Consider the following 19,315-nt stretch of genomic DNA (forward strand, 5'->3'; position numbering starts at 1 on the left):
TGATGCAGGAGGACTGTCTGTGTTATTAAATATATTGTAAAGCATGATATACATGTTAACGTTATAATACAATGTGGAATTGTGTTTAAAAACAATCACACCCTTAGTAAAGAAAGTAGCATGCAGAAGAAGTTAGATTTTTGTGCACCCATCTGAAAATATTAAAACAGAAATATAGAAATTCAATGTTGGGTTTAGCAAACCCAGCCGACTGTAATCTGTACCTTTAATACTTAGCTAAGGAGAAATGGTAGTTAGCCGTTAGGTAGATTAGCTAAATAATCCAACCGGGCATATGCACAGAAAGAGGCAGTCACACACACACACGCCTCCCGGTAGTGTAAGCCTTGACAAGGGCATCCGAGTGGAAATACATAACGCTGGGTACCTAGGTTACAACTATTAATCCAGTCATTTATAATATCAGATTATTAAGTGTATATAACAGAGCAGCCAGTAACAAAAAGTACACAAAAACAAACAAAAAAAGTTCTATAAGCCATATGGTTCTGTAAGCCATTAGTTTACTCATCAAGATTGTGTCTTGAATGCACTTAGTATGTGCAGTGTTTTAGAAATTGATCAAATGTTTATCCCCCCATAATGAGTTCCTCAATTCAGTTGTTTCCATTTTCTCTCTTAACTAAGATTTTCTGACATTTTTTAATTAAAATTAAATTTTCTTTTTTCTGTGTTTCTTCCAGAAGTGAATCCTATGCTGTTCTCAGTCTTATCCTGATCCCAGCGTCAACATTCCGAATTGGACAAAGTTTAACTGCACAAATAGAGTCAGAAGATTTCACCAAAGATTTTAAGATGCTGAATGAAGAGGAGAACATGGCATCCAGTGAAATCTCCAATACTCAACAAACGTCCTCTCCTACACCTCACACACAAATGCAGAAAAGTACAGACAAGAAGAAAACGCACCATTGCTCAGACTGTGGAAAGAGCTTTACTCAAAAGACTAATCTCCAACAACACCAGCGCATTCACACAGGAGAGAAACCATTTCTCTGTTCTGACTGTGGGAAACGTTTTACTACACAGAGTAATTTCCAACAACACCGCCGCCTTCACACTGGAGAGAAACCGTACACGTGTTCAGACTGTGGAAAGAGTTTTTATAATCAGAGTAGTCTCCAGCGACACCAGCGCATTCACACTGGAGAGAGACCATATCACTGCTCAGACTGTGGGAAGAGCTTTACTACAAAGATTCATCTCCAACAACACCAGCGCATTCACACAGGAGAGAAACCATATCACTGTTTAGACTGTGAAAAGAGTTTTAATAATCACAGTCATCTCCAGCGTCACCAGCGCATTCACACAGGAGAGAAACCGTATCAGTGCTCAGAATGTGGGATGAGTTTTAAAATTCAGACTCACCTAAGAGAACACCAGCGCATTCACACTGGAGAGAAACCGTATTACTGTTCAGAATGTGGAAAAAGTTTTATTCAACAGAATATCCTTATAAGACACCAGCGCATTCACACAGAAGAGAAACCTTATCACTGCTCACAGTGTGGGAAGTGTTTTAATCAAAAGACTCATCTCAATCAACACCAGCGCATTCACACTGGAGATAAACCGTATCCCTGCACAATCTGTGGGAAGAGTTTTAATAGTCAGAGTTATCTTCAATCCCACCAGCTTATTCACACAGGAGAGAAACCGTATCACTGCTCAGTTTGTGGGAAGAGTTTTAGTCACCAGAATACTCTCCAGCGACACCAGCGCATTCACACTGGGGAGAAACCATATCACTGCTCAGAGTGTGGGATAAGTTTTAGAAATCAGAGTCATCTCAAAGGACACCAGCGCATTCACACTGGAGAGAAACCATATTATTGTTCAGACTGTGGGAAAAGTTTTACTCAACAAAGTATCCTTACACAGCACCAGCGCATTCACACTGGAGAGAAACCGTATCACTGCTCATACTGTGGGAAGAGTTTTAATCGTCAGAGTCATCTTCAAATACACCAGCGCATTCACACAGGAGAGAAACCGCATCACTGCGCAGAATGTGGGAAATGTTTTACTCAACAGAGTATCCTTACACAACACCAGCGCATTCACACTGGAGAGAAACCGTTTCACTGCTCAGGCTGTGCAGTGAGCTTTAGGTGTTTACGAACCCTCAAGAAACACAAGTGCATGCAGAGCAGTCTTGAAAATGGGCAGTGAAACACTACAATCATTACAGATCCCAACCTTGTGCTATATCTAGCGTTCAGCCCATGCACTGAATATATATCCTATCAAACCAGATCCTATGGCGTCACATTAATGTCAAAAGTCGAGGGCGCAAAAATACAAGGTGAAAAAAATTGACCAGCGTGTGTTAACATTTTGCGTGTGTAAATGAACTTCTCCTGAGCACAAACGTGAAACTAGCAAATAAAAAAAGAGAATCGTGTGCACAGTGAAGAAAATGTTGCCCTCGAGCTTCATTTTTCTCCTCTCGGGTGCTTTTTTTTTCATGCGCTGTGTGAATTACCTGCAGCAGCAGTTTGTGCTCGACTGAGTGTTTTGTGCTCGAGTTTTGAAAGGGGTGTGTTTGACTGTTTGGGGGCGGGCAGTGAGCTCCCAGCTAGCTCTACACATCCTGGCTACCCTGAAGCACCTGACTTAAGACCAGAAATCATCCAGGAAGTAAATATTTTACTTGTGTATCTTTGCCTGTGGACCAGTTAAGTGTTTTATGATCTATCTCTGCTAAATAGCTTAAACAGTGCATCAGCCACTAGTAGTGCTGGGCGAAATACCGGTTTCTCTGGTATACCAAAGGAGAAAAATATAATCTGTATGTATTTTTCACATTCTGCCATACCACTAGAGGCACTGCGGAGCACCACCAAAGAAGCACACTGGCAGAGCTTGCTAGCTAACACTAGCCAGTTAGCATAACAAGCTAATACACTGAAAGCTACGCTCTGTGGTGTCAAACACTCATTTTGCTCTTTCCTGCCTGGAGAGAAGTGAGAACAGCATTTTTTCTGAGGAGCTATTGCTGTTCTTTCTCACTTTGTGCGTTCTTATTTTTCTTCTAATCGAAAAACAACAGCAAATGGTAATTATTTACCCAAAATTTAATGTATTTGTTGGCTGGAGAAAATAGGGAATTCTGGCTGATACTGTAATATTGTAAAATTGTCAGAATTTTGAAAAATACAGTGAAATACATTTTTGGTCATATCGCCCAGCACTAGCCACAAGCTAAGAGTATAAAGTGCTACTGGAATTTGAGTCTTACAGCCTATCTCTGCCAAAGTAAGACACAGCACATGTAAAGTTTCACCCATAGTTACAGATAAATCACTCAAAGGAATTAACCAGAGATCATAAATAAAAACTGGATGACTGGATGAAGATAAAAATACTGAGACGAACACAAAATACTACAGGACAAATCTCCTCCATATTCTTTCAGACACTGCAAGGTTTGTTTTGTTTTTGTGAGCGGCTAAATGTGAGCGTGTGAGTTAACTTTACCAACTCAGAAATCTACTGAGGAGTGGTTTAATGTTTTGTATATTATCTCCAGACGGCAGATAATAAAGCCACAGGGAGGGAAAGCTGTGAGATTAAACCCTTCTCCCTTTATCTGCATCTGATCTAATCTGAACTGAAGAGTGAACTTTTCAGACTTTTACATCTCATTCATTTGTGTGAAAAATCTTTGGAGGTTTTTCCCCCTCTCTTCTCTTTCTCTGGCTGCATGGGGATCTGAACTGTTTTTTCCTTTCTCTCCCTGCGTGGGAGGACCACCAGAACCAAACATGACTTAATTTTCTCAGCTACAGAACTCAGCTCTTTACTTACTGCTAGGCTAGGCTGGGCGATATGGAAAAAAATCTTATCACGGAATAGTTTTCCATATCAGCCGATATCGATATATATCACAATATAAATCAAATCACTTTCTGTTACATTTAAAGGTTACTTTTTACTCATAAGGGACAGAATAAGGGAGTTATGGCCAAAGTCACTAGCAGGCTCAGAGCCTTGTGGACAGACACTAGGATGTCCACATCTTGCCAGGTGGGTACAAGGAGCTCAGACAGCTTTTAAATGAATTTTAAAAAGTCATTATACATCCACACAGGTCCGCAGGCAACTACATAAAGCAAAATACAATACTATATCACAGTGTTCATTTTGACAGGTGATTTTGATTCAGTTTAGTCTTAGTCTTTTATCTAAAATGTATAATAGTTTTAGTTACATTTTAGTCTATCGGATATTATTACTTTTATTCACATTTTGGTCTAGTTTTAGTCTAATACATTTTGGTCATATAAAAAGTATGTATTACATATGTTTTACTGTTTTTCTATTTTCTATTTTTTGTTATTTTGAGATTATTTACTGCTAATGTTTATTAAAATAATAGCCTTTAAGTTTTGTTGCATTTAAATTATGCTAACATTTAAATATTTTAAAGCAAGTGACCTGTAATGGAGGTGGGAGGAATAAAGTCAAGTTTCTGAAATGATTCGCTTCTACTGCAGTACAGATTTATACTAACATTACTGGCTTTCAGTAGACTAGACTTACATTACTTAGTGTAAGTGTATTTAAAACTCATCCAGTTCAGTAGCAGCAATGTTTAGCTCGTTTAAATACAGCTACACAGATTATATAATTTTCTGTATTTAGTAAAATATCCAGAACAACAAACACTTTATCTGTAAAAAACTAAAAACACAGAGACTGAGGCAGTTCAGCCCGCTGCCTGATCACGTGCTGCGCCTGTTCGCAGCGCTACTTAAATGGAAAATAGAAAATAAAGTTTATTGAATCCTATCGTCCAGCTTATTACAGCTATCGCGATATATATTTTCCTCGATAACTATTGTTATCGTTTTATCGCCCAGCACTAGTTACTGCTAAGCTTTTTACATGAACAGAACTCATTTTACACACTTTAACTCCACTAATGAAAGTGAATAAAAAAAATATTGTAATTTTTCTAATGTTTTATTGCAGCAATTTTGTTATATTAATACTTTAATGCATACAATAATTTTACTGATTGATGGTTTAAATTAAAGCATACCATCTTTTGATTTTATATGTGATGCATATTTGAGTTCCTGTGTTTTCATGAGTTTGGGCAATGTGTGTAATTCTGATTATATTATTTTGCCTGTCTATGTAGTATGTTTAGTCTCACTGACGCGCAGACTGACTAACCTGACTCAGAACCTGCTTTTGGACAGAGGTGATGCAGCACTCAGCCAGAGGTTTAACAGACCAAGTGCAGCTACTTTAATCTGAGGTGAGACTTTTCCAATAACATTTGGATAACGTTTGGACATTCTAAATGTACAGGTGACGTTTTTTAATTACCTTTTGACCATTACTTCAGCTCTCGACAGCACCAGTAACAAGATTCTTACATGACACTTCCCACAACACACACCTTAGGACGAAGCTCCATTGACTGACCTTGATGCCATTCCTGTATATTTAATAGTTTTCTATGGATTCTGCTTCCATTTGTTGTGTATGTTTTGGTTTGCATAGGGCTTAGTGGTAATAGCCTGTTTCATAGTTTGTTGTTCATTAATGTGTTAAAGTTCAAATGCTTGTTGTATTTCTTGTCGTTTTATCCAACTTCATATAAACAATTAAAAGAGATGCTGGATACCCTCTTCAGTGTGGTTTCTTTAGTAGATTTAAAGGATGGGCTCTATCTGTTTTTAGACTGGTTTTAAAAGATCAAGTCAGTAAGAACCTGATTTTATATTGTATTAAAAATAGCTTTGCGCATTTACTCAGAAGAATGATCTGATTTTAAAAGGTTTAAAGAGGTAAAAGGGACATGGATCAAAAGTTACTAGGCTTTTTTTTATTTGTTTCATATATCATTTCAATAAAATAATCATTCAAGGTATTCCTCAATTAACTTGTTTTTGATCACACAAACGTTATTTAAATTTTTACTATTTAATAAGAACCATTTTTGTAATCCTACTCCTCTAATGCACAACAAATAGGACATTTACTTACACAAACGTGTTATGAGGGCAGAATAAAATATTTTAAATGCAGATCTGCATCGTGCTAACCGTGTAGGCGGGTAAGCGAGGCCTGGCGGACCAATCACAAACGTAGGTTTGACGCAGAAGTGTAAATTGGCCTTAACTCACTAACTCATTGGCTATACAAAGCTTTCCTTCAATCCAAATGACCTAATTCCGATTGTAAAATCTGACTGAGGTGTTTATATGTACAGTTTCCCCTAATAGTCTGAGTAAACTCTCTGTTTATATGCACGCTAAAAGTAATCCGATCAAACATGACGCGCATGTGTAGAATCGCTTAGGGTACACGTAACCATGACAACGAGCATCAAGTGATGCCAGTGAGCGTGAGACGAGCAACAGCAACTGGCGAACTAGCTAAAAATCAAAGCATTTACTGATTTATCATTCCTTTTTCTATTAGCCATAAATAAAGTTTGAGTATTACGAGAATAAAGTTGTAATATTTTGAGGGAGATGTAAGAGCGGGGCGGAGGTAAAAGAGTGTTTTACGCTCATTAACTGTACGATATATGTCACACACCGCTGCAGGACTTTTATTTTGACAGCTGGTTGACAGATGTAACGACATCGGTTCCTGAGCAAGACAAGAGTCTTTAGTTTAGAAACACAGCAGCAGATTGTTGGAGGTTGGAGGGTTTTTTTTTTGTATCGGATCAGATCAAATAACAGAGTCAACTGTGATGTATTGGTTGGACATTCTCTGTAGGTGAATATGGAAGGGTGGTTAGAGTTTATCCCGGTCTCCAGTAAAGTGGAGCAGCAGAAGACCCAGCTCTGATCAGCAGCTCCACACCTCTGTACTCAGACTGCTCTGCTGGAGGAACACCATCAGCTCACCTGCTGCAGGTATGGAGATGTTCCACTCTTCACCTTCACACTGCTCTACATTTACTCTTAGACACACAGAAACACATTCAGAAGGAGCAGCATTTAACATCACACACAAGCAGCTTCATCCAGGAGCTGGAGGATCATCTTCTCCTAGTTATCTCTGATCAACACTTTCATTCTGCTTTATTTAAGATGAACAGGAGATTTAGGGGCTTCTTACAAACACTGAGCGGTGATTTATTGGGGGGAATAATTCTCTTGTCTGGTGGGTTAAAGTGATAAATTGTGCTGTTATTGTTTATAAACAATTTCATGCTAACAACGCCAAAGTCTGGATTTTGTGAGTGGACATTTTGAGATAAATATTTCAGTAAAAGACACATCATTTATGTACTTAATTTTTGAATTTAATATTTAATAATAAGCTGCATTCCTGAGTAGTTTCTTCCATAAACGTATATTTAACATCTACTGAAATGCCATCTTAAAACTAAGAACATGAAGAAATATAGCAGTTATTACATTTAGTTTGCCAGGCCGCAGTGAGAGATGAATGTAATGAAAGCGTAAGTGTACAGAAGAGATGGGACCTGAGTTTCATAGTGTAGTAAAATGCACAAATAAATACAACAATAATGGCAAAACAATGGGACCAACAATTTTAGTTTGTAGCTGCTGACAAGATTAAGAACAGTTGGGGGAAAAAGTTAGTCTGGAGTCCTTTGTAGCATTTTTTTTATTATTTTTTTACTTCTACTTAACTTCTACTTTTTATTTTTTTGCATGAATGGGTTTTAATATAGATTTATGATTTACTGGACGAGCGTTTGACTATTATGGTTTAACTCCATAGGGATGCATTGGCTTTTTTGACTGTGCAATTAATGCAAGTTATATTTTTCCATAATACATTTTAAATTAACATTTAGCTAAATATTTTTAAATGGTCAGATTTTGGTTATAATTTATAAATGTGATTTCAGTCAGTCTGTCTGTTGAGGATGGACTAGCTTCTCTAGTAAAGAGTGAGTGAGTTTATACCAGAGACTGTAAAACAGATGGACGTTGTGTCACCGTTCCCATTCATTCAATGAAAATGAAGCCAAAATCTTCCGCCATGTTGGCGATCCTGAAACCCGAGTCTGCGCAGTAGAGACCAGAGGAGTGAGAAAGACTGTGGAGAGACAGACTACTCATTTAAATAAACCTGCCTCTGAGCGCTTCCTCCACAAAGCTCACACAGTATGGGTCCCACCCTGGCTAGGTGTAACCCAGCCCTTTTACAATAACCACACCTTTTTGAATAGACCTGAATAACGTTTTAAAAATGAATTCTGTGGGGATATAAAAACGTCAAAATATAAGCAGAGGTTACATTAGCTGTTGCACTGAAATGTATCCAGTAGTATGCTTGGAAAAAAATATATATTGCTGTTGTTTTTGTTCTTAATAACGCACCACAACAAGTGCTCATTGTTTGTTTGTTACAACAGGATCCAAAAGATGGAGCCTCTCATGATGACAGTAGGAGAGAACCCTGGTTTCAAGCATTTATTAAAAGTGCTCGAGCCCAGTTCCAACATTCCATCCCAGAAATATGATAAAAATGAAGATTCTTTGTTATTATGAATTTAATGAAGGTGCGGCTATACAGAATGCCCAGCCTCTTTTTTTCCACCAACCGTACTGAAATCGTACTGAAACCGTATTGAAAATGTACCAAGCTGTGGGGTTTATACCGAACTGTGAGCTGATCAATTAATTTTCTGTACCGTTACACCCCTAGTGAGATTGCATCTGGAATGTGCTTAGTGATCTTTTTGTGATGCAACTCATGATTGCGACAGCCAAATAATTTAAGTACACAGAAATGCTCTCTGAGAATTTAGATCTTACAAACCTACAAATGTGCATATTTGTTGAAGAAACTGTTGACTGTCTGAATTAATTGTGTCCATTTGCCTCCCACTTTAATTAAAAATAGATTTACTTTTTTTCTGTGTTTCTTCCAGAACTGAATCCAGGTTTTTCCTGATCCCAGTGTTGACATTCCTGACTGGAGGTTTCACCAAAGATTTTAAGCTGCTGAACGAAGGGACCATGGCATCCAGTGAAATATCCAATACTCAACAAACACCCTCACCTACACCTCACACACAAATGCAGGAAAGTACATACAAGAAATCTCACCACTGCTCAGACTGTGGTATGAGCTTTACTACACAGATTTATCTCCAACAACACCAGCGCATTCACACAGAAGAAAAAACACACAAGTGTTCAGACTGTGGAATGAGCTTTACTACACAGATTTATCTCCAACAACACCAGCGCATTCACACAGAAGAAAAAACACACAAGTGTTCAGACTGTGGAATGAGTTTTACTCAACAGAGTGATCTGCAGCAACACCAGCAATTTCACACTGGAGAGAAACCGTATCACTGTGCAGACTGTGGGAAGAGCTTTACTAGACAGAATAGTCTCCGGCGACACCAACATATTCACACTGGAGAGAAATGGTATCAGTGTATAGACTGTGGAATGAGTTTTGAAAATCGGAGTCATCTCAAAGTACACCAGCGCACTCACGCTGGAGAGAAAACGTATCAGTGTTCAGAGTGTGGGAAGAATTTTAATAAAAAGAATTATCTCCAAAAACACAAGCGTATTCACACTAGTGAGAAACCGTATCAGTGTTCAGACTGTGGGAAGCGTTTTAATACGCGGAGTAAACTCCAATATCACCAGCTCATTCACACAGGAGAGAAACCGTATCAATGTTCAGACTGTGGGATGAGTTTTAAAGTTCATAGTCATCTCAAACAACACCAGCGCATTCACACAGGAGAGAAGCCTTTTCACTGCTCAGACTGTGGAAAGAGTTTTGCTTCAAGGGGTATGCTTACAGAACACCAGCGCATTCACACTGGAGAGAAACCATATTACTGCTCAGACTGTGGGAACAGTTTTAATCGGCAGAATCATCTCCAAACACACCAGCTCATTCACACTGGAGAGAGGCCGTATCAGTGCTCAGACTGTGAGAAGAGTTTTAAAACTCTGAGTCATCTTAAAGCACACCAGCGCATTCACACTGGAGAGAAGCCGTTTCACTGCTCAGACTGTAAAAAGAGATTTACTCAACTGAGCATCCTTAAAAGGCATCAGCTCATTCACACAGGAGAGAAACCGTATCAGTGTTCAGACTGTGGGAAGAGTTTTAATCAACAGTGTTATCTCAAACTACACCAGCGCATTCACACTGGAGAGAAACCATATTACTGCTCAGACTGTGCAGTGAGCTTTAGGTATTTACCAACACTCAACAAACACAAGTGCATAAAGAGTAGTCTTGAAAGTGGGCAGTGATCCTTGAAGGAAATCAGTAAATATTAAGTTTCATTCATTGTTCTGTGTATATTTTTTTAGGTTTGATGGCTTACATGGATTATAAAATAGATAGATAGGTAGTTAGTTTTAACTTTTTGTAACTGATCAGTACAAATACACAAATCAACAAAATGCAGTTAACTTCTTATAGAAATGCAAATAGTACCACAATATAACAATAACCATGATGAGTAAATGTCTATGATAAATATGTTAAATATAACTATGGTCATTTATATCACACACACACAACATGCCAGATACAGGACATGATACAGGAGCAAGTCCCATTGTAACAGTCAACTTAGTGTACTAAATTTACTTTTAGATTCACATGTATAGTGGGACATCAATCACGAGTGAGAAAGACCGAGCCGAGGGATTTCTGACATGCCAGAAATTTTGGTCGCTTGTCTCACAGTGTGAGCTGTTTTGCGGGCCGATTTCTTAACGTCACGACCTGTTTTCCCAAAAATCTGCACAGTAACTATAAATAATTATTAGTCATATTTATTTCTGTCAGTTATAAGGATTTATATTTATGTTCGGTACACAGACTTATAGCTTAATATAGCAGACACAGGCATTCTGCTGTTTAAGAATTTCAACAGATGCTTATTCTCAGTCAATAGCTGGAGTTTTTGAAAAGAAAAATTAAAAGAGAAAATATCTTTGACAAACATAAATTTATTTTATTTCACTTTGCTATTATATCTGAAAAATAAAGCACATTGTCAGCCTCTGGTGCTGCCCGTCAATTATATAAAACTTAAAACATGCACAGAAATATAAAGCTATATTTTATAATTTGTTTCTTTTCGCCAGGGCAAATTTATTAAAATTATAAATATGTTAATTTATTAATTAAAATCTCGTCCAGTGCTCCAGAATATTAGCCACGCAAAGCCAGCTTAGCGCAGCGCGTGGCATTGCGCGCGGCATTGCCCGCATAATAACCTCTGTCTTCTAAAATAAACGTTTTAATAAATAAGGTCGGAGAAGTGTAGTAAAATTAGTGCTATTAAACTTACTAAAGCTAATAAATGTACTGATAATTAATCAAGATAAATCAGACAAAATGCGCTGCGCCTCTCTCTCGCTCTCTTTCGCAGCGCGGAGCTGAATTCAGCGCGAGGCTACAGGAACTCAGTTCAGTTGAATAAAAATAAGTAAGGGCCTGTAAGTACAAGCAAAGGACCTGTAAGTAAATATAGTCAAATATAAAGAATAGTTTGAGGTTTTGGTGAGCTGTTTTCATGATTTGAAACTGAAACTAACTGAAACTTTGATTATTCTGCAGAAAGCCTGGGTTATTTTAAACGAATTTTTAATGAGTTTATATTTTTTATTTATTCATTTAAATTATTTTTCTTCTTTTATTAATCAAATCATTAAATATATATCTTCATAAGATATAATTTTTTTCCCTTTTATGTCAATTTTTATGATCTTTTTTTAAGGTCCTATTTTTCCTTTTTTACGTATATATTTTATTCGTCTATAATAAATGTCAGTTTTTATTCCTATTTTTTATATATATTATTAATCCCTTTTAAACTGTTAATGCTCAGCGGCACTGTAAATGAGGGTCCCTATCCAGTGTGAATAACCGATTGCTTGTTTAATATTCAGTGTTGCAAAACCAGTTTTTACATAAACAATAAACAGAATAAAAAATAAAATTATTTTATTTTATTTAAGCTGCTGGTGTTTCTTTCGAAGCCTGACGCGCAGTCATTTTTCTATGCGCTCTCCTTCTGTAAAACGGACAACCCGTAGAGTCCACGTCGCCTCAGCCACCTGCGAGTCCATGTACGTCTCTTCCGTGGACTTTCAGCGCACAACAGGGCACAAATAAGCCAAGCTAAGCGCTTTCTTTTGCAAGGCGTTGTGTTGAAGCGAGAGTTTGTACGCAAAGAAAGCTCCGCCTACGGGCTGCGTTTAGACGTGCAGTGTAAGCTCCCCCGTCGCAGCAGGTCAGTCGGACCGTACAGTGTGCAGATGAATCGCAGGCGTTGTTCATACACGACAAACGATTCAAACGTGCTGTTTGAGCTCTCCAGAACGCATCCGATTAAAAAAATCGCACAGTGTCCGCCTGGCTTAACTGACCTTAATGCTTTGGATTCTGTATTAACCTGTATCCTGGCTCCCATCTGTTGTGTATGTTTGGGTTTGCATAGGGCTTAGTGTTAATAGTGTTCATATGTTTGTAGTTCTTATAGTTTTATCCAACTTCATATAAACCATTAAAAGAGATGACCTGGGTACTCTCTTCAGGGTGGTGATTGGAGGAGTTGTCTATCTGCTGATTTATGCGAGGTGTATAAAAAGCACACAGTGGATTACAATTGCATTCCACCAGGATCATGGAGAAACAGAACACTGAACTAAACTAAAAGTTCAGTTAATAGCATTTGCACAGTAAAAAATGCACAAACAGAGCAAGGACAAAACAACAAATATAACAAAAAATATGATTAGATTGGAATTGAAACACTAAAGAGATGATGCAGTGCAGAAACAGCTCTTACTACTGAGTGTAAAGTATTAAGGATGAGGTGCAGAGTTGCTCTGATATATTTAATAAGGCCCAGAACTGTTTGGACAGTACTACAATCCTTATGATTTGGGCTCAGCATGCCATCACATTAGATTTGAAATATTTTGAGATGCAATTAAAGTTTATATTTTATGTTTAATTCAAGCGGTTGAACAAAAATATACTATGTTGGAAATTAGGAGTGGCTGTTTGCAAAAATAACCAAATGCATATATTTTAAAACACATTTATATGGTTGTTGCCAGGTATATGTGGAAATGTAACTGATTTTATGGTAATTTGTTTAGGTGATTATTAGGAAAACAGAACTGCATTGGTCAGAGTGGTCAGAGTGAAAACAATGAAAAGAAACCCCAAACTCAAAAATGTTTTTTTTTTAAAACTAAACAACTTTTCTGTGGAGTTGTGCTACGTTGTTAAATCATGCTTCCGTACTGTGGCTAGCTTTGGATAGTCTAAATCACTGTATCAGGGTAAAGTTATCTAAGGTATTGAGAGGTAACTAGAAACTGTTTTTATTGTATTGTAATAATTGTTTTTTTATTATTGTCATTATCATGAATTTATTATTTTCTCTTTTGTGTAATGACAGTCATTCCAGTTTGTTTAAAGCTCACCTTCCGCGAAAATCCGATTTTTCTTGTTTTTTGTGGAATACAGTAGGTCTCTCCGAGTTGAATGTGTACACCTGCACATTAAACTGTTTTGCAGCCCCCATTGTCTGCAGGAGCTAAGCAAAGAAATCCCCCCTCCCCCCTCCGAAAAACGGGTGAATTTTGAATTATCTTTCTGCCTACGTAGGCAGAAACTCACAGACCAGCCCACCTTGGCTCGAGAAACTCCCAGAGGCGGAGCTGAAGCGACCGCTCGGCTGAAGCGACCGCTCATCAGTTAGGAGGTGGGAGGCAGTGAGCGGCAGAGCGGTGGAGGGGCGTCGCAGTGCTCCTAGCCAATCAGAGGAGAGATATTTGCATGCTGTTTGCATGTATGAATATTCATGAGAAAAGCTGGAATCCGGTCATTGTGGACACACCCCTAAAACAGTCCATTAAAAAAGAGCTATACAGAGACACCTGAGCACTTTTTTTTTTTTACAAAAACGGCTCATATGTCATTCATTCATACTAGAGACCACAACTAGACATTTTAAAATGAAAGAAAAAACGACGGAAGGTGAGCTTTAATACACAAAGAAAACAGAAAAGATAATAATAAAAACATTTATTATAAAAAAAATCAGAAATGATTAAAAAGTGTAGGTCAGCACATGCGCAGTGCTTTAAGGAAGCACTTAACGATAGGTAGCGTAACTCGACAGAACACCCCCCTGTAATGTTTTTTTTTTTTTTTTTTTTTTTTTTTTTTTAGTGGTTGCACACACATACACAAAAAAAAAACATTACACTGATAGCGCCATACCCTCGTACATTAATAGCGATCACACACATAGGATACAAAACAACAGAAGGTAGTCTCTCATAGGCTCTACCCAAGATCTTCCAGATAGTTCCAAAGAGGGGACCATACCCGCCAGAAGCTCTCAGACCTCTGGCGGAGGTCATAAGTCAATTTCTCAAGAGGAAGGAGAGATGTCAACTGAGAGAGCCATAAGGTCAGTGATGGGGCTTGTTTGGAAGACCAAAGCAACAAAATACATTTTTTGGCTATAAAAACCAACAAAATGAAAACTTGTCTCAACTGGGCATCAAACATGTCATCCAACTGAGCATTCAGAAAATACAGTGCGGGGCACATGGCAAACTTTACACTGAAAATATCCTCAATAACCAGATGCACTTCCCTCCAGAATGGTTTAATTTTATTGCAGGTCCAAAAAGAGTGAATAAATGTACCTCTCTGTGTCTGACATTTGAAGCATAGGTCCGATCTCTCTGGGTATATCCTCTGTAATCGTACTGGTGTTAAATAGGTTCGATGCATGAACTTAAAATTAAGTTCATGCACATTAATTGAAGTGCACTTGGGAAACAAGTTCACACAAACAGAGTCCCATAAATTCTGATCCAAGTCAATTTCCAGATCTTTCTCCCAAATAGCCTTTAAACTTATCAGAGTGGATGAGGATTCATTAGACAACATAGTGTATACCCTTGAAATCAGGCCTTTTGAATCGTACTTTTTAGAAAAAAGTTTTTCCATCTCTGTCATCTCGACCCGCAACTCCCCCTTATCTAGAAGAGACTTAAAGAAATGTCTAATCTGGAGATATCTATAAAAATCTGATTTTGATAGACTATACCTCTCCAGAATGACCCCAAAAGGCAACAGGGTCCCATCTGAAAATAGACAAGAGATACACTTAATTCCTCGTGTAAACCATTCAAGGAATCCTGTGCTATGCAACTGAGAGGGAATGTCTGGGTTGAGTGCGAATGGGGAAGACACAGAGAGACAAACAGGTATTTTTAAATACTTTTTAACATCCTTCCAGGTCAGCAGAGTATTGGATATAGCAAAAGAATCAGATACATCTTTCAACATTTCCACATTATTAATAAAAGGTAAATGAGATAGTGAAAGAGGGAAGCATGATTTGGATTCCATATTAACCCACAGTGAGTCAGTTCTGTTGGTACACCAGCTAATGATATGTTTAACCTGAGCTGACCAATAGTACAGTTGCATGTTTGGTACACCTGCACCCCCATTCTCTTTAGGTTTCATTAAATTGGTAAATTTAAGTCTAGGTTTTTTATTGTTCCAGATGAACTTTGAAAAGTAAGTATTTAAATCCTTAAAAAAAGAGTTGGATAGATAACAAGGAAGGGACTGGAATAAATATAGAAAACGAGGAAGAATGTTCATTCTCAGAACATTTATCCTTCCAAAAAAAGATAATGGTAGGGAGCACCAGATAACCAAGTCCGCCTTAATTTTATTCACCAGGGGCAAATAGTTTTTAGAAAAAAGATTATTAAGTTTTGGTGTTAAAAAAATTCCCAAATAATTAAATCCATCAACAACCAAATGGAATGGAAAGTCATCCCCCAAAAAAGTAGACAAGGATTGAGAGGAGCGAGTAGGGACATTGAATGGCAGTGCCATGGATTTTGAAAAATTTATTTTATAACCAGAAAGTGTACTATATTGAGCAATATTTTCCAATATTCTGGGAAGTGAATGGATAGGGTTAGAAATAAACAATAAAACATCATCAGCGTAAAGAGAGATTCTATGGTCCTCATTTCCCACGTCAATACCCAAAATATTGGCATCTGTTCTTATCAACTCGGCTAATGGCTCAATCACCAGAGCAAATAATAGGGGTGACAGAGGACATCCTTGTCTTGTTCCTCTTTTAATATGTACAACTTGTGACATTTGTCCATTAGTAAGAACTGTAGCTCGGGGATCGGAATATAAAAGTCTAACTAATTTAATAAAATTTGGCCCTAAATTAAATTTCTCAAGTGTAGCAAAAAGAAAAGACCATTCGACGCGGAAAAGACCATTCGACGCGGTCGAAGGCTTTTTCGGCGTCAAGTGAAACTATAAGTGCGGGGTGTTTAGATTTATCAAGAAAATCCACAATATTTAGTAGCCGGCGTATGTTATCAGAGGCATATCGCATCGTCACAAAGCCAGTTTGATCGGGTTTAATTACCTTTGGTAGTACAGCCTCCAACCTGCGAGCAAGTACCTTAGCTAAAATTTTGCAGTCAGTATTTAGTAAACTTATTGGTCTATAAGATGCACAATCCTGAGGGTCCTTACCCTTTTTCAAGATTAAGCAGATTGTTGCCATTTTCCAAGTGTCAGGTACCGAACCAGACTCATGAAAAACAGCAGATCATGAAAAACAGGTAGCAGAATTGGGTGAAGCTCAGGCCAGAAAATTTTAAAAAACTCAGGTGGAAAGCCGTCTGGACCGGGAGATTTATTGGAAGGCATGACTTGCAGTGCTTGAAAAATTTCCTCAACAGAAAACTCAGCATTTAGAGTTTCCCTGTCCTCCTCTGATATGACAGGAAGGGATAATGTGTCAAGAGAAGCCAAAACATCTGTCTCTGACATAGTATTCTCTGATTTATAAAGAGACTGATAAAAACTTTTAAAAGACCTGTTTATAACCAAAGGATCATATGTAATAGAACCGTCTGAGTTTTTCAAAGATTTAATAGCTCTGTCACTCTGTTCCTTCTTAAGTTGATGAGCAAGCAGCCGACTAGATTTGTTACCAAATTCATAAAACTTCTGTCTCGAAAAATTAAGTAGTTTTTTAATATGGTTCGTATGATTAAAATTAAGCTTAGCTCTCATCTGACATAATTTCACAAAATTTGACTGAGTGGGGGAGGATTTATGTAATCTTTCTAAACGAATAACTTCTGCTTCCAAATCCAAGCGTTCCTGAGCCTGAGTCTTTTTGACTGAAGAAGAATATGAGATAATGTCACCTCTGATTGTGGCTTTAGCTGCATCCCATAAAGTGGCTGATGACACAGGGGAGTACTTATTATCCTCCCAGAAATAACGGATACGTAGGCGCATAAAATCACAGAATTCCTTGTTTGTAAGCAAAGAAGAGTTAAACCGCCAAGTCCGACTGCTAGATACTGGGATGCCCAGTTTCATTTCCATGTAGACTGGAGCGTGATCAGACAGAACAATAGGACCAATTTTGCTATGAGATACAAGGTGGATCGAAAAATTAGGTATAAGTATGTAATCAATTCGTGAATATGAACTATGAGGATTAGAATAAAAGGTATAGTCTCGGACACTAGGATTTAATTCCCTCCAAATATCTACTAGCCCAGATTCCGCGCACATCTGATTGAGCACCGCTGCCGATTTTGAATTGGTTGAAAGAGAGGAAGACTTATCTAAGTTTTGATCCATGACAAAATTAAAATCGCCGGCCATAATCCCTAAATTTTTGCAGCTATTATTAAACAACAGGATTACATCAGACATAAATTTAGGGCAGTCCTCATTTGGGGCATAAATATTGAACATAGTGATATGCTGTCCGTACAACAAGCCCGAGATTAGAACGTATCTACCTTCAGGATCGTTTATTTGTTGCTCAAGAATAAATGGTAAATGTTTATTAATTAATATAGCCACACCTCGTTTCTTCGTATTAGAGTTGTAAGATGCAAAATACACTTGTCCCACCCAATCTCTTTTGAGTTTTAAATGCTCAAGGTCTGATAGATGCGTTTCTTGAATCATGGCAACTGATGCTCCCTCCTTTTTAAGAAAAGTCAAAATTTTCTTTCTTTTAATAACATGTCCCAAGCCTTTCACGTTCCAAGTTATATATTTAAACGAATCCTTCATTTTCAGTTTGAAAAATAAGAAACCAGAATGTGACCGCAGATGCGTAGAGCGCCGACTTAATTAAACAAAGAATCTTATGTGCAACCTTTTTAAATTTAAGAGACAAAAAAAAACACAAACAACCCATTCCACCCGCCCCAAGCCCCGTCCCCAAACGACGGGGCAGATCAAAGACTTGTAGGTCACCAGGCCCGTAAAACGGCGACCGCAGAAAAAAAGAGCAAAAAAGAAAAATAAAAAAAACCTCCATCCACATAAACCGTGAAATGGAACCAAACATCGCTCCAGAGTTTTACAGTAAACAGTAAAGTTTGTCCAGGTCTCGAAGAAAAAGTAAAGAATTATCAGCTGAATTAGAACAGAAAATATATCAAGAATATAATAAGAAATAACCAAAACTTTTTCTCCTTTGTTTAAATATCAGACAGCGCAATTCCTGACACCTTAACGATAAATATGAGAACCAGACAAAAGGCTACCTCTAATAATGTCTATAAAGAAAACAGAAAGAACACCATAGTGTGTACATTTTCAGCAGAATCACTTGTCACGTTCGATACCGGACAGAAAGCTTTTAGCCTCCTCTACGGTCGAGAACAGGCGGATCTTACCGCCGTAAAGACACCGGAGCTTCGCAGGGTAAGCAAATCCTCTAAACATCTGCCGAGCCGTAAACTCCTGTCTCAGCTGACCGAACTCGCGGCGTCTCCGGAGGACCTCAGCAGAGAGATCCTGGTAAAATCGAAGCTGCCCCCCATCGTGTGTTACCTCGCGTTTCTGTAGCGCGGCTCGCAGGACTGTCTCCTTGTCTGGGTATCGGAGAAAGCGCACCAGCACCGACCGCGGCGGACCGCGCTCAGGAGGCGCCGGTGCGAGGGATCTGTGAGCACGCTCTATTTCAGGAGCAAAGCCCGATGGAAGGCCGAGCCATTTCGGCAACATTACGCGTAGGAATTCCGCGAGAGGCGTAGAGCCCTCCGCTTGCTCAGGAAGACCGATTATCTTGATATTCTTTCGCCGCCCGCGGTTCTCCAGGTCATCAACCTTAGACTGAAGCAGCTGAGCCCTCTTCTCCAGCGCGGCTAGTTGGCTGCTCTGAGAGTTTGAACGATCCTCCATATCAGAGACACGGTTCTCCGCTCCGGACAGCCTGGTC

General features: G+C 38.4%; 4 protein-coding genes across 11 annotated transcripts in view; all 4 read left to right on the top strand.

The window, feature by feature from the left end:
• The window catches only part of LOC103030609 (zinc finger protein 501), a 40,914-nt gene extending 35,252 nt beyond the window's left edge, over positions 1 to 5,662 (top strand). For all 3 annotated transcript variants that reach the window (XM_049482371.1, XM_049482370.1, XM_022677895.2), the window contains exon 2: positions 705 to 5,662. In XM_049482371.1, coding sequence (XP_049338328.1) covers positions 817 to 2,196 — 1,380 coding nt within the window. In that variant the 5' untranslated portion in view covers positions 705 to 816 and the 3' untranslated portion in view covers positions 2,197 to 5,662. The remainder of the gene's footprint in view (positions 1 to 704) is intronic.
• LOC111194230 (zinc finger protein OZF-like) overlaps positions 1 to 10,301 on the top strand; it is a 45,553-nt gene extending 35,252 nt beyond the window's left edge. For all 3 annotated transcript variants that reach the window (XM_049482385.1, XM_049482386.1, XM_049482384.1), the window contains exon 2: positions 8,909 to 10,301. In XM_049482385.1, the coding sequence (XP_049338342.1) occupies positions 8,997 to 10,268 (1,272 nt within the window). In that variant the 5' untranslated portion in view covers positions 8,909 to 8,996 and the 3' untranslated portion in view covers positions 10,269 to 10,301. The remainder of the gene's footprint in view (positions 1 to 8,908) is intronic.
• LOC103029132 (zinc finger protein 239) overlaps positions 1 to 19,315 on the top strand; it is a 67,441-nt gene that overhangs the window by 35,325 nt on the left and 12,801 nt on the right. The gene's annotated exons all lie outside the window — the stretch shown is intronic.
• Positions 1 to 19,315, top strand: part of LOC111194283 (gastrula zinc finger protein XlCGF7.1-like) — a 50,501-nt gene that overhangs the window by 24,397 nt on the left and 6,789 nt on the right. Inside the window, exon 1 of one of the 2 annotated variants that reach the window (XM_049482447.1) lies at positions 6,652 to 6,911. The exons of the other annotated variant lie outside the window; for it this stretch is intronic. The gene's annotated coding sequence lies outside the window, so the exon portion shown is untranslated. Of the gene's footprint in view, positions 1 to 6,651; positions 6,912 to 19,315 lie in introns of those variants that run through there. 2 annotated transcript variants of the gene reach the window in all.

This window comes from Astyanax mexicanus, chromosome 8, assembly GCF_023375975.1.
Source record: "Astyanax mexicanus isolate ESR-SI-001 chromosome 8, AstMex3_surface, whole genome shotgun sequence".
Lineage (NCBI taxonomy): Eukaryota > Metazoa > Chordata > Actinopteri > Characiformes > Acestrorhamphidae > Astyanax > Astyanax mexicanus.